Raw genomic sequence first — 13943 nt, forward strand, 5'->3', positions numbered from 1 at the left:
TAGAGTTTCCGCCCCTTCTTAGGACATTCGACATTGCTTGAAGTGTCCAATTCCTTCAAGGGAACACTAGACCAATGGACAAACCACTTGCCTGATTTTACTTGATCTTTTGGCAGTGAATAATGTTTTCCATTCAATTATTCTGCAATGCCTCGAGGACATCAATGTTGGTTGGGGGGGGGGGGGGGGTGCCAGGCACTTGGGAGGATTAGGTATTTTCTTGGAGAATTGGACCAGATGGCACCTATAACATCTGCCTCCAGGTCTCTCAACTTTGTACATGGCACCTGTAACATCTGCCTCCAGATCTCTCATCTTTAAGCCCCACTCTAGTTAACATCTGGACCCTTGTTTGAATCATTTGCATAAAAGGTAGCTTCCTACGCAGATGACATGCAGCTAATCCTTTCTTTTGAAAATGGGTCAGCTGCAGGTCAGGCCTCCTTTTAAAGCTTACTTATTCTCTGCATTGGACGGGATGTGCGCAAACAACTTGCTATGGAATTCTGATCTTTTGGGATGTTTTCATTCTAAGTATGATCACCTTGTTGTCCCCATCCTCCAGCCAGAGTTGTCAGGCATTTGGGACAAGGGGGTGGGGTAGAACAATCTTGTTTTGTGTTGCTCTGCCGTGTTCCTTGCTCATCCTTTTAGGACTGTACACTGGCTGCCAGCCAAGGAAGGGATGCTTTCCAAGGAACTGGGTCACCAGCTTCTTATTCGGGCCAGCAGTATCTTTTGGTAAGGTTCATTTATTATTATTATTGTCCATCAGTGCTCTTCATTCATCCCGCTTTTTGTTGGCGTATGTTCCTACAGTCACGAAGAGTTAAAGGGCTGCTTTTGCTCTTTCCTGCCATTTAAGCTTAGAACAACCTTTCGGCCAACATTTGCGGAATCTGTGAGGTCATCATGTTCCATAAGGAGTTTAAAAACTTGGTTAATTGGCTGGGTCCTGTTGTTATTTTTGTGTATTTTTGCAGCTTCATGAATAGTTGTGTGTTTACAAATCACCCTTATTCATTGCATTGGGGGTGATTGCAGCAATTCTTATGAGGATTGGTTGAATTATCTTGGTGAATGCAGCTATTTTTTGCACATTCTTGTCTCTCTTTTAGAGTGCCATATCCCAGTTCCGCTGTGTCAAAGCTCAGTTAATGCAAAGGCAAGCCTGCAATTCCTTATTCTTCAAGTTTCAAAATTGCAGAAATTAGACTATGTAGAATTTTTAGCCCTCACAGAGCCAAACTAATCCGGCGCACTCGGGAACAAAAAGCCCATCCCATCCCCCAGTCAAGTCTGCTTTTGCCGTCTGGGGAGAGAGGCTCCGCCGATTCGTGGGTCCACAATAGTAAATATCGGAGATTAACTGAAATGCAGAAAGGCCTTCTTGCTTGTATTACTTTGACCATTGTCCAAAGGCTTCATTTTCTGGGAGGGGCAGTAGATGCGAATTGCCCAATTACCTTTTGAGCTCCATAATTTAAACTGCAGGTTAAACTCACAGCACAATCATCGGTTTTGAATGTGTTTTTTCTTGGCGTTTATGACTAACTATAGAAAACTGCAGTTTTGTAAATGCTGTTGCAGCCTTCTAACATATGTTTTATGCTCATATTAGCTTTCCAAATGTTACATTTCAGGAACAAACACTAGACACCTGGCGTTTATAAGTCACAAACACATCTACCACTTTAACACATTGTTCAGTTTTTCCATTAACATCTGCAGCCAGCCATGAGTATTACGTTGCTGTTCTGAAGTTCATTTTGCGAGTACTCGCCAAATGTGAATTGATAAAGCTTCCTTGGTCAGTGCAGATTTAAAATGTATCGTTTAAGCAGCCTGTGGCATTTGTTATTTTAAAACTGACTCCTAGAAATGACACTGACATAGCGAAAAAGCGAAAAAGGTTTCCAATTTTTAGTGAGGTTGCACCTGCAGTGGAAATCTGTTTAGCAGCTTATGACTGGCCTAAGGTCTGAAAACCAATATCCACAGTCCCCAAATTAAAAACGTACCCAGGTGAAAACGTAGCTAAAATATGCATATCCTTTGAGGAGTGGCACTGGCTCTCACATTGTAGCATTCACAGTGTTAAGTTCATCACTGATTAATTTACAAAGTGAGATTTACCCTCAGCAAATACCACTTTAAAAGTAAAATTCCTCAATGAACTTTGTTCCACACAGTGTAAGGCTGGGACAGAAATTAGGCTTGGGCACCTATTTAAGAGAGGCACCAGTTAGCTAAAACAAAAGTGGCCTAAATGTTCAAGGCAATTTTGAACTTCTAAAGAGAGGCTGTATAGGTGTTTTACCTACCAGACCACAAACCACACAAACAGCCCATTCAAGGACCTGTCAGTCCATCCCTACTGGGTCTGCCATATTGGTCACAGCCCAGTCCATCAAACATGAGTCACTACTGGAATCCCCTGTTGTGTTTCCAGTTCTTCGCCTTATGTTGTCTGCTGTTTTCATTGTGTATGTGATTACGGTTCTAAAATTGGTCTAAAGGTCGTCAAAGATCAATTTGCCTGGCCTTTCAATTAATCTTTTTCCCATTACATTCACTTTACTTTGACCTTGAAGCAAACTTGTAGCTATGGGAGCTTTACGGACAATGAATCTTCTCCTATTTGCCAAGAGGAGAGTGTCCAAGAACACTCAACTATAGTGAGCCGTGTCATGCCATCCATAACTCTTAAATTGATAACATATGACACTGTTCATCAGATGAGTCATCAGTCATCTGATAACAAATTTTCTTCTTTACAATAAGAGCTGCCCAAGCCTCTTTCTTGGGGGCTACACGTATAATTATTCAAATGTCTTTGGTAGCTTGCCTGGCCCCACTCTACTTTCTTCATTGCCTCCATTCTAGGTAGACTCTGTTCCACTAGAAAAGGAAAATGCGACTCCACCTTGGATCCTCTAAACTAGGACTCCTCTTGCATGAAGTATTGTAAAGTTGTATTTCGTTGTACTGGCAAAGCCCACATTACTCACTACTCCTAGACTACCTCCCCAACAAGCTTACCTTTCCTCTAGCGTTTAGCATTTGTCTGCACAGTTCTTTACCACTGTCCTATTCCCTCCAGGTTTTAGGATGTCTGCATACAGTAAATGTACACAAATAATTAGATAGAAAATCCTTTATATAGTGTTTCATGAAAATGTAGCTTGGATCTGCCACTTCTAGACCTAAATTGGACATACCACAACCTGTATGGTGCACAGCCTGAAAAACAATCTAAATATCTGAAGAGTGGCATGTTGCCTAATCCACCTTTTATCAATTAAGCATGAAGTTGGCAGCAGATCGTCCTCTGAAACGTAGTTAAGCTACACCAACATGCACAACTGATTTTGTACACAGGCTCCCCACCACGTCATTGATATAGAATTCTACTTCAGAATCACTAGCAATCATTTTCGATCGGAGTCTGCTTGCTTGTTGCAATACATGAACCAGATGTAGCAGACATGCACTGTACACATTCTCAAACACTTGTTTTTGTTGTTGTTTTTTTTTTTTAATAGATTAATCAAGCAAGACAAGAATGTGGACGACAGACACTAGCAGAATTGCTCATCCGCCCAGTTCAGAGGTTACCCAGTGTTGCACTGCTTCTGAATGGTAAAGAAATTTGTTTATGGATTAGCGTTCTTTAAATGATATAAAGTAGTCACAGCTGTTTATTTTTAACAGCAGTATGATTAATAGATTTTGAGACCAAGTGACTAATTTCTTGATGATTGCCCCTAGTTTTTCAGTTTTTTTTTTTTTTTTTTTCCACTCTCCTGCTGAAACACTGACTCTAGGTCACTGCTTTCCTGTAGTCGGTGTATATGCTCTGTTCTCTAAAACATGTAAAAATGTGCTTAAAGCTGCTTTATATGGTGCAGAAGTAAACCATTCGCAAATCAAGTTAAATGCCACATTGCTTAGGGTGTGCCAATGAGTCTTTCCTTGCCCATAGGTTGGTGTACCTTTAGAAAGCTGGGGTCATTTACCCAGCCTCCTCAGAACATTTTCCAGACCTGCAGTGATTTATGAGGAGCTCTAAAAGACTGGGCCTGTTCGCCCTTGCACCCAGGACAAAGAAGTGGACTCCAAGAATTGCGACTGACATGTGTGGCCACAAGGACACAAAAGCTGCAAGAGGCCTTTTCCCTACTATTCCCAGCTGAGCAGTGGCAACTGTAACTTGTACTGGACTTCACTGATGGTCTGTGCCTGGCATCCTACGTCTAGGTGCCCCACCACCCGAGGTCTTTGAGGCTTAAAAATGTACTCTGTGGCTGCTCTGATGTCGGGATAGAGTTTAGAAACCTATGAAAACGTTTGCTCTTGAGTCAAGGGCACAAAATCCCTTTCTGTTTTGAGATTTAAACTTTTTTAAGCAAAAACCTCAAACTCCAGAGCCTTAGGAAGACCCAACTGCAGCATTTATTTGACAGGCAGTTTCACAGCGGCAGCTACCATTTCAGATTTGACCTAAAAGGAGACAAACTTTTCCTTCTAAAAAATGGCAAAGTCCCTTTTTGGATTAGGACTTTAAAACTCCTTCAAACTTCGATTTACATACTTTCACCGGGACCAATCCACTTGTATTTTCAGACCAGTGTTGCATCACAGTCTGCCTCAAATTGCTTCTAGATCCTTGTCTACCACCTACCTAGACTATAGGTGCTTTTTGGTTCTATTTTCAATTAAATGTTTAAAAATGGATATCTCTGGTTACCCTTATTGGATTTTCGTTGTTTTAGTCTTATTCTACTCATAAGATTTTTCTGTTTATCTTAAAATTGTGGACTTATCTTGTGTGACCTTTTCTGCTGTTTAAACACTGCTTAAAGACTTTACTCATTTCCTTTGATTTAGGCATGACTGCTTTGTGTTGTTACCAGGGATTCACCACCGTTTTATTTTATTTCCTTTGTGACATCTAGCAGGAATTGGCGTTATCCTTGAGGCGTACCCAAAAAATATATATTTTCCTACACCCTTCATAAACTGTTACGCAACTACTTTTTTCGTACAGTTCTCAGTTTTTGTGTGCACAGGTGTTGTGCTTGTATCAATGGATCCAACTATATTCACATGTTCTCCTGCCCGGATATTGCCTTTAATTGTAGTATATTCATCACTACCATGCAGTCCAACATTAAGTGTTCCATTTCAGCGATATAGCATCTCTATAAAATTAGATCGTTGTAAAACTAAATTCTTTCCACAATCATTATCTTAAAACTCTTTCAAAACAGTGATGACCACTCGATTGTATGTGATAGTCAAATTTGCCTTTCTGGGAGCAAGTAGACTTCTGTCTCCTTTAGTAGATTGTCTGTTGTTGGCTGTTCAACATTTTTCTCAGTTCCCCTGCTAACCCGGCAGTTTATTAGTTTCCACTGCAGGAGTAATAATGGTTACATTTTGATTCTAGTAAAAGTGAGAAATCAATTTTGAAAAGTTCTCTGGATCTAAAGATGTATTTTTTTTGTTAAGTGATATTGTATCCTCAGTTCTGGGAAACCACTTTTTTAAAGCAAGAATTAGGTTTCTCACTTGTTTGAATCCTGTTTCCCTTTAGATTTCTTATGGATCACACCCATTGGACTGCTTGAATTGGTGCATTTTGTACATTGTGCAGGGAGAGGTTGGGTGCATACTCCTGTTGCGATCTGGTAGTTTCACTTGATGTTTGTATTGAGTGACACTGTTCTGATGGATATTTCTTCAGCTGTGCTGCACTGCTAGATTACATATCAGTAAAGATGCAGACTACCAAATTGAAAACAAAGGAGTGATTCACAGGATGATGCCTTCGCTTTCAGGTGGAGGTATGCTGAGCACCCTTGTATAAAACTCCACAGAAAAATAGAGCCATGCCCATAAGGTGATCCTGCCTTTATTGTGCGTCTTTTCTCGTCCCCATTCAGCCTTCCTCTCGCAAAAGGAAAAAAACAGAAAAGATGAGGGAAAAGGGAGCACAAGCTGATGAAACTGTACATATGAGGTACAGGATAGCAGAACCTACGTTGTAAAAGGAAAACTATTTTCAAAGTCATTAGGTCTTGACATTCAAAGGCCTTGCCTGACCTTTCAGCTTTACCAATGTATTTGCAGATGCTGATCTGAAGGCGCTTCATTTATTGGACCTTTTAACTGGCTTTGGGCCTCTAGCCTTCTCTTATGGTCAAAACAGAAGCTGCCCAGTTGAAATCCAATCTTATGAGATGTTAAACATTTTTGTTTATCCTCTTGTACAATCTCTGCAACTTTTGCAACCACTCTTTCCTGATCCCACCACTTCTATTGACGGTTACTTCAGATATTTGAATTCCAGGCCTCCCGGTCTTCTTATCTCTTGCCTTGCCTCAATGTCTAATTGCTTTAGGAAAAACAATACTGAAGGTGTTCATGAGACCAAGTTCTCCTCATCCAGAGGTCTCAATCCTAGCAGATTATTGGACACGGATTGTCATACCATACATTGGCAAGAAAACCTTTGAGTACTCCAAAGTCAGCTGTTATTAAATCCATTAGCCCAGACAAAAATAGCTGTGTTGTGCCACCGAACTGTCTGAAGAAATCCTTCCCGTCGGAAGCACTAAAATGGCAGCCGCATCTAAGCAAAGCCAAGGTCTGAAAAGACTCATGGCAATTAGCAAAATATATGCTTCTTGCTGCATCAGAAGTGCTCATCTCTGCATGACAATCAATACATCTGTAACTTATTTTCAGCTGGCTTTACAATTTCATGAGGATCAGGGGAAATTCGGTTGAAGAACCAGTTTATCTTTAAATACAGACCACTCATTAAGAGCACATGCAGAGGAACAGATCTGCAGTGAGGTTCATTAAGTGATGGAAATGTACATGCCTTGGTACTGCACTACCAGTTACCTACTGGGGCAGAAGGATTAATGTTTCCACTAGACTCGAACAGAATTATACATGTGCATTGTATTCTTCCCGATCGTGTGGGCAGATGGACTCATGCCAAGAGATTTTTGGCCCTCACGAGTACCAGATTGACATGACATAATACCCTAATCTATATATCTATCTCAGCACCTCCGTTTTTCTCTGGACTCATTTGAGGTCTTCATCACAATCTCAGAATTCTGTATATGGAAGCCTGCTCCTAGAGTGTGGTCACCTGGAATAGTCTTGGGTGGATTGAGTCATTTACAGAGCCAGTTTACCCATCACAACATTTTATATAAATTGAAAAGAATATTGCAACAGCAGGGTCACTTTGGAAGAAAATAAAATTAGGATTCCACCCCTCCTTCCCCCCCCAACTCCCTACCCCTGGACGTCATCGACCACCATTTGGCGTTTGCTCTATCCCCTGTGGCGTCAGGTCAGAAGGCGCCCCAGAAGCTCCAGTGTGTTGTACTCCTCTTCAGATTCTGTTTTTGGCTGTTGGGTCTGGAAGCAAAAGGTGGAGCTCCGAAGTTTTTTTTCCGCACAACATTGAAAAAAATCAGGAAAAATCTAGGTACTTTTTGGGAAAATATTGCCGAACCAGGGAAGAGAAGGGCGACGAAAAGGAACTGCTGGACATATTACCTGGCGGGGATGCTGATGGAATTTGCATGTGGCAGGTGAATGAAGCATGGTAAGGGTCATGGATAACACCTCCTTTAAACTCTGCCCGAACTGCCACCATAAATTTGCCCAGCGTTACCCGCACAAAGCCTGCAACCTCAGCCCTCGTTCTTGTGGTCTCTCAGCAGGCAGTGAGGCATGCACTGCTTTTGTACCCAAAACACTCGCGCACGCTGAAGGCAGAGGAGAACGCCACAAAACCATGCATAGCCAAAAACTGCAGGCGTATCCAGCGAAGAAGAGCAGGCCGGAGGCGCAGCATGACCCACGAGGGCTCAGACATTGAAATTATTGAGGAGAACACAGAAGAAACGCGCTGAAGAAAACGAAGTTCGTCGAAAGGAGACTCAAAGGTAGAGTGCCGAAAACCTCAGATGAGAAAATCCCCCAAGAAAGTCTCACAAGGCAGCCCTGACATCCAAGAAAATGACGATCGAGGGTAAGCAACAGACAGAGGACCACCAGTCCAGGGATAACAAAGGCAGAACGTGGAAACAGGCAAAAACCTCCACAGAGAAAGACATCTTGAAACCATTGGAGGAAGAACAGCCATCACCAAAAAAGAGGACATAGAAAAGGCATTAGAGGTGGAGAAGGGCAGTCTACTAGAGGCTAAAATGGCAGTGGTCCTAGAACGCAAAAAGGGTTTGACAAGCTAAAACTAAAAATCCCATCAAAACGTTCGATAAGCACAGATGTCAAAGAAGAAGAGACCACTCTAGAGGCACCGGCAATCGCCTGAGCCCCGCAAAGAGGCGGCAGAGGAGCATCAGTTTACAACAGCCTAATTAAGAGTAGAGTAGCAGAAACATATGGTGTACCCTTAGAGCAGTGATTTCCAAACTATTTTTGACCAGCGTCTCCCTTGTCCTATTGTCCTATTGGCCGATGGCAAGTGCGGGGGGATGTAAGCCCTGCCCAGGGAGTACTTCCACTTTTCTCTCTGAAAATAATTGAGATGAAGCTGATGAAGATATTATAATCATAGCTGATGGCTTGTTTAGCCGTATGCACCTCCCTCGGTTTCACAGCACAGGAGACTCATTGCCTTACACTTCAGCTGAAGCATTCTAACTGTCAGAATTAACCATCCGGGACGGTAGTCTTGCCACAAAATAGTAGGGTAACGGTTTTTAAAAAATTAAAGTATGCGCAGGTCATGAGAATCACAGGACATTGAGCCGAGGCCAAAACTCAAACTTGGTTCCCTTGTTTCAAAGTCAGCAGTGTTGACTGTAACCCCACATTCTCTCCACTTATCTTTTGGCTTACGGACAGTCAAGGTGAATAGCACCACAGATTCATAGCATACCCTTGCAGTTATACTGAAGTTCTTCAGCTTCCCACAATGTCCTGCATGGCTCAGCCTGGTGGTGGTGAGAGAAGCCAGTAAGGTCCCTAGTTAAGACACCTAATATCTCCCATACTGACAGTGGTACTGCACATACCTCACATGTGCCATATAATTTACCTGCCTCACGTCCCGCCATTCGGTCACTGACTGACTTCGAATCTTTACCAGATGTCTACATCTCTGCCCCGGAGTATGCTGCAGTCTCTACCAGAGTCAGTAAATGGACCTGGTTAAGGGACTCTGTTGATGTTGACGAGCAGACTTACACCGCAAAAACCATCAGACCTCCATACTAAGACCAGAGCAGGCGCATTGCCTCCAACGGGGTCATCATGAGTGACACCTTGGGAAGCATGCATCGTCTAACATAGTCTGAGGTTTTACATTAGAGACATCTGCTCAGTGTTCATTTACAAGACAGCAATGAAGGCAACATCGTTTTAACAAGTCATGCACTTTTCAGGTATAGCTTTCCTCAAAAGATCATGCTGATTAGGATTCCTTTTCATGTTCTTAGAAGCTTGTGAAAAATAATGCAGTGATAGATATAGTTTTGTAATTAGAATGCAAAGGCCAAAAATGCAACTTATCAACAATTTCACAAGTAATATATACATTTAATGAATGTGTCATGAAGGATTAGGAGAAGAAAGCATTAAATGGAGTAAGCTGATTTTTTGGTGTTCCTTGTAAGTTATGTAGAATTGAAATGTTGGCTTTGACAGGTTGGCTGGAGAATTGTCAGCTAACACTGGCAGTGTGATAGAGCCTAGTTGATCCTGAAAATGTTACCTCAGTGATTCCTGATTTCAAAGTCTGTATTTATGATTGAAAACCTGTGACAAAATTCTGCATTTTTGGATGAACTCACAGCCTAAGCTATCACTGATGTCCTTTGGTCTGCTAGTTTGACTCTGTAAATGCTCTCTTTTAGACGTGTTGTGTGGTGTCTGACTTTCCAAAGTGTAATATTTTGATACTGGCGCACTAGCTGTAAACACTCAAGGTACAGCTTGAAGGACTTTAAATATTTAGAAAGCCAAGCTGGATTCTATGCATAACTGAGTCAAAAGTGAGCAGCCTTTTCCAGTTATTGAGCACCTGATGATAGTGCATGGGTGAAAAGGTCAAAACATAAAGACTTTGCAGTGTCATTGCCGAGTTTCACTGTAGCCACATCCTTTCTCTCTGAGGTTTTACATTAGAGACATCTGCACAGTGTTCATTCATATGACCGAAATGAAATAAAAATCATTTTAACGAACTCTGCACTTTTCAGGTATAGCTTTCTTCAAAAGATCTGAAGGGGGTGCCAGGGCCTTGACTCCTTCCAATTACACCTTTCTTTTTTTGGGAAGTTCTGTTATATTTCCTAGAATGCCATTTGTGATGTCACACAAGGAGAATGCTGTCTGACCTGCACACGAAGGAGAGTGCAGCAATCTGTGTGCTTGGTTCACGGTGCCCCTGGTTTGTTTTGAAGGTGCCCCAGGGTGCCACAACGCACAGCTTGGGAACCGTTGCCTTAGAGGAAGAGAAGGGAGGCTCCTGCTTCCTATTAGAAACCATCATGCCATCAAGCAAGGGGAATTATCTCCCAATGCCTCCTAGCATACAACACCAGGGCAAAGAGGCCTTCAAAGAACCTGCTACAGCAAAAGGGGACACACCAAGAGTGTAGTAAAAATATAAACCTTCCCTGAAGAACTCCGAATAGATCCTGGGTAACACAGTGGCGGACTCGGTCATTGTCACTTCTGCACGAAGGAGCAATGCACATACATCCACAGGCATCCTCCTGAAAGGGAAGGCAAGAGGCTGGACATGGTAGAGAAAAGAGGGAGGCAGCAACACAGTGGCATATATCAAACTCCAATGCCCTCCTCAACAGATATGGCCATCAGCAGTGGGATGAGATTGAAGAGCACGGCGAGTAGACAAATGTGTTCAAGGACAACCCTAACGCATGCATGGCTTAGAATCTCTGGTTTCAATCCTGAAGTACTGGCCTCCATCATAAACATGCCCTTCACTTGAGATGCCTTTTTTGGCCAAGAGGTAGATGAGTCCTTACAACAAATTAAGAAGGACAGGGAAACCGCGTCAACAGCCTCAGGGGAGTACACAACAGACTGGCCAACTGATCTGATACCAGCAATGGGGGAGGAAGGCGGCAGAATAGCACAATACCCCAAGAATGGGAAAAGATTACCACAGACAATTGGGGTTTAAACTAGGTATGCGGCAGCTAATTTATAGAACTTACAAACCCACCAAAGAAGAGATCAGAACAGAACTGGGGCAACTAAGGAAAGAAGTAAAAACTCCTGAAAAAACATGCAAAAGAAAGAATGCTAAAGAGGAGTTAAACAAGGGAAACTACTAAGCCTACTTCCTGGTAGCAAAACGCGACCTTACACTGATCCTGGACCTCAGGTTAATAAACAAATTCATCTGCACACATTTCAAGATGACAACCCCACAAGACGTAATTCCACTCCTACAAAAGGGCATGGCAACCATAGACCTAAAGGACACCTATTTACGCATACCTATGAATTAAGCACACAAAACAAAATCCCTTGGGTTCGTACTCTAAGGTTCACTATCAATCCAAGGTCTTACCCTTCGGAATAAAGTCAGCACCAAGGGTTTTTACAAAATGCCTGGCAACAGTGGTGGCATTCCTAAGAAGGAAGGGGATTCCCTACCTGGAAGACTGGCTAATAAAACCAAGTACAAACGAGAAATGTCAAAGCGATAATCAAACAGTGATCACAAGCCTACAAAAGTTGGGTTTCAGCATAAACCACAAGAAATCGTCCCCAAGGCCGCAACTGGAGATGATCTTCCTAGGAGCCAGACTGGATGCAAAGAAAGCACATGCATACCCTACCCAGAAGAGAGTGCAGACAATCACAGAACAAACTCGCCTTTACCAGAGGCGGCGATCTCTGACCGTGAGGACAGTCATGAAACTAATGTCATGATGGCATCATGCATACCCCTCATAACCCATGTGAGACTCAACATGCGACCATTCCAGGAATGGGTAGGCAGCAACTGGTCACAAGCCACTGGAAGTTGAGAGGATCTGGTGTCTGACAGAATACAGAAGGGAGATACATTAGTGGGCGTCCAAAGACCTAACCAAGAGGAGACCTTTCAAGACAACTCCATCAGTGACACAACAGATGTGTCTCAAAGGATGGGGAGCACACACAGACACCTTGAGAATTCAAGGCCAGTGGAGCAAGGCAAATGCAATAAGACTTCAATTTCCTAGAGATGAAGACAGTGTTACTAGCCCTGAAAGATTTTCAAACACAAGTATCTGGGAAAACTGTACTAAACCAGACAGACAATACAACAGCAATATTCTTCCTGAACAAACTAGCCCAAGAAATATGGAAATGGGCGATACCACAAGGGGTCAAATTACAAAAAGTCCACCTACCAAGGAATGATACCATATAGGTAGGCAGACTGAGCAGACAGGAAAGCAGCACACACGAGTGGGAGATAAAACAAAACGCCTAGAAAAAATCTTCAAGATTTGGGGCACACCAACAATCTATTTGTTCGCATCAGCAGGAAACAAAAAATGCCAACTCTTCGCCCCCAAGTTTCCATGTCACCAGTCATATGTGAATGCCCTGTCACTAGACTGGTCAGGGAGATTTGCCTACACCTTTCCTCTAACACACCTAATACCAAAAGTGCTGGAGAAGGCCAGGCAGCCCTACAATGGGCCAGACAAACATGATATCCAAACCTCCTCAAGCTGTCCAAGGGACAAATGATCAAGATCAAAGTTGAGTAGGACCTGCATGGAGCCTGAATTCATAGAATTCGGACACCTAAACCTTCTACCTAGGACCATGTAAATACTAAAGAAAGGCTAGAAAGCCATAGACAAGAAAAGGCTACGCCTCAAAAAGGAAAATATGCTTCCTGTGGTGCAGAGAGAATAATACCTTGGATACAATATCTAGATAGGAAACAGTAATAACCTATCTTACACACTTACTGGAAAGCGGAATCAACTATTCTTCTCTCAAGGTACACTTGGCAGCAATTGTGGCCTACACCAGGGGAGCTTTGTGTAAACGCTTTTTTCACAGCACAGGAAAAGCACCAGCCCCAATTTGGAGCTTGAACATTGTATTGACACATTTGATGACCACCATTTTGAACCTACGCACAAAGCAGAACTCCGGTTTGCAACATTAAAAACTCCTTTTCTGATAGCAATCACATCGCTAGAAAGAGTAATTGAGATTTAACTGCTAACAATACAGGAAAATTCACAAGGACAAGGTAGTCCTCAGAACAAATCCTCAATTGCTACCTAAGGTGGTGAGCAAATTCCACATCATCCAAACCATCCAGTTGCCAGAATCCAGAGACACAATTAGAAAGGACATCATACCCTTGATGTGAGACAAGCACTAATGTACTACCTAGAGAACAACAAACAGTTCCGTTAAGGGAACCAACTGTTTGTTTCATATGCCAAATCCAGCAAGGGGCCACCTGTCAAATAACTATTTCACAATGGATTGTCTCCACAATCCATACCTGCTGCACATCAGCTGGCAAATGCCTACCTCACCGCCCTAATGCACACTCGAGGAAAAAAGGGCGCAACACTAGCATTTATGGCACATATGCCCATAGACAATATCTGCGCAACAGCATCCTGGGCATCCCTACACACATGCCCAAAGCATTTATTGTGTGGACGTTCAAATGTATAAAGAAACTAAAGTGGGACAAAGTACTACAGCTGCTGTTTGCAAGCCCTTTGTTTCACCCCAACAAACCCAAGGAAGGGGAAACTGCTGTATAATTTAATGTACAGCATGGAAATCCAGAAAAGGATTTGTGCTGCAAAAAGAAATGGTTACTTACCAGTAGGAGTAGTTTTGCAGCCTGCAGAGTTTTCTGGATTCACATGCGA

The 13943-nt window shown here is 42.6% G+C and overlaps 1 protein-coding gene across 4 annotated transcripts in view; it reads left to right on the top strand.

Annotated features, from left to right (window-relative positions):
* Positions 1 to 13943, top strand: part of ECT2 (epithelial cell transforming 2) — a 201735-nt gene that overhangs the window by 133024 nt on the left and 54768 nt on the right. For all 4 annotated transcript variants that reach the window (XM_069213046.1, XM_069213048.1, XM_069213047.1 and 1 more), the window contains one exon: positions 3546 to 3642. In XM_069213046.1, the coding sequence (XP_069069147.1) occupies positions 3546 to 3642 (97 nt within the window). The remainder of the gene's footprint in view (positions 1 to 3545; positions 3643 to 13943) is intronic.

The sequence above is a fragment of the Pleurodeles waltl genome, chromosome 11 (assembly GCF_031143425.1).
Source record: "Pleurodeles waltl isolate 20211129_DDA chromosome 11, aPleWal1.hap1.20221129, whole genome shotgun sequence".
NCBI classification, from domain to species: Eukaryota; Metazoa; Chordata; class Amphibia; order Caudata; family Salamandridae; genus Pleurodeles; species Pleurodeles waltl.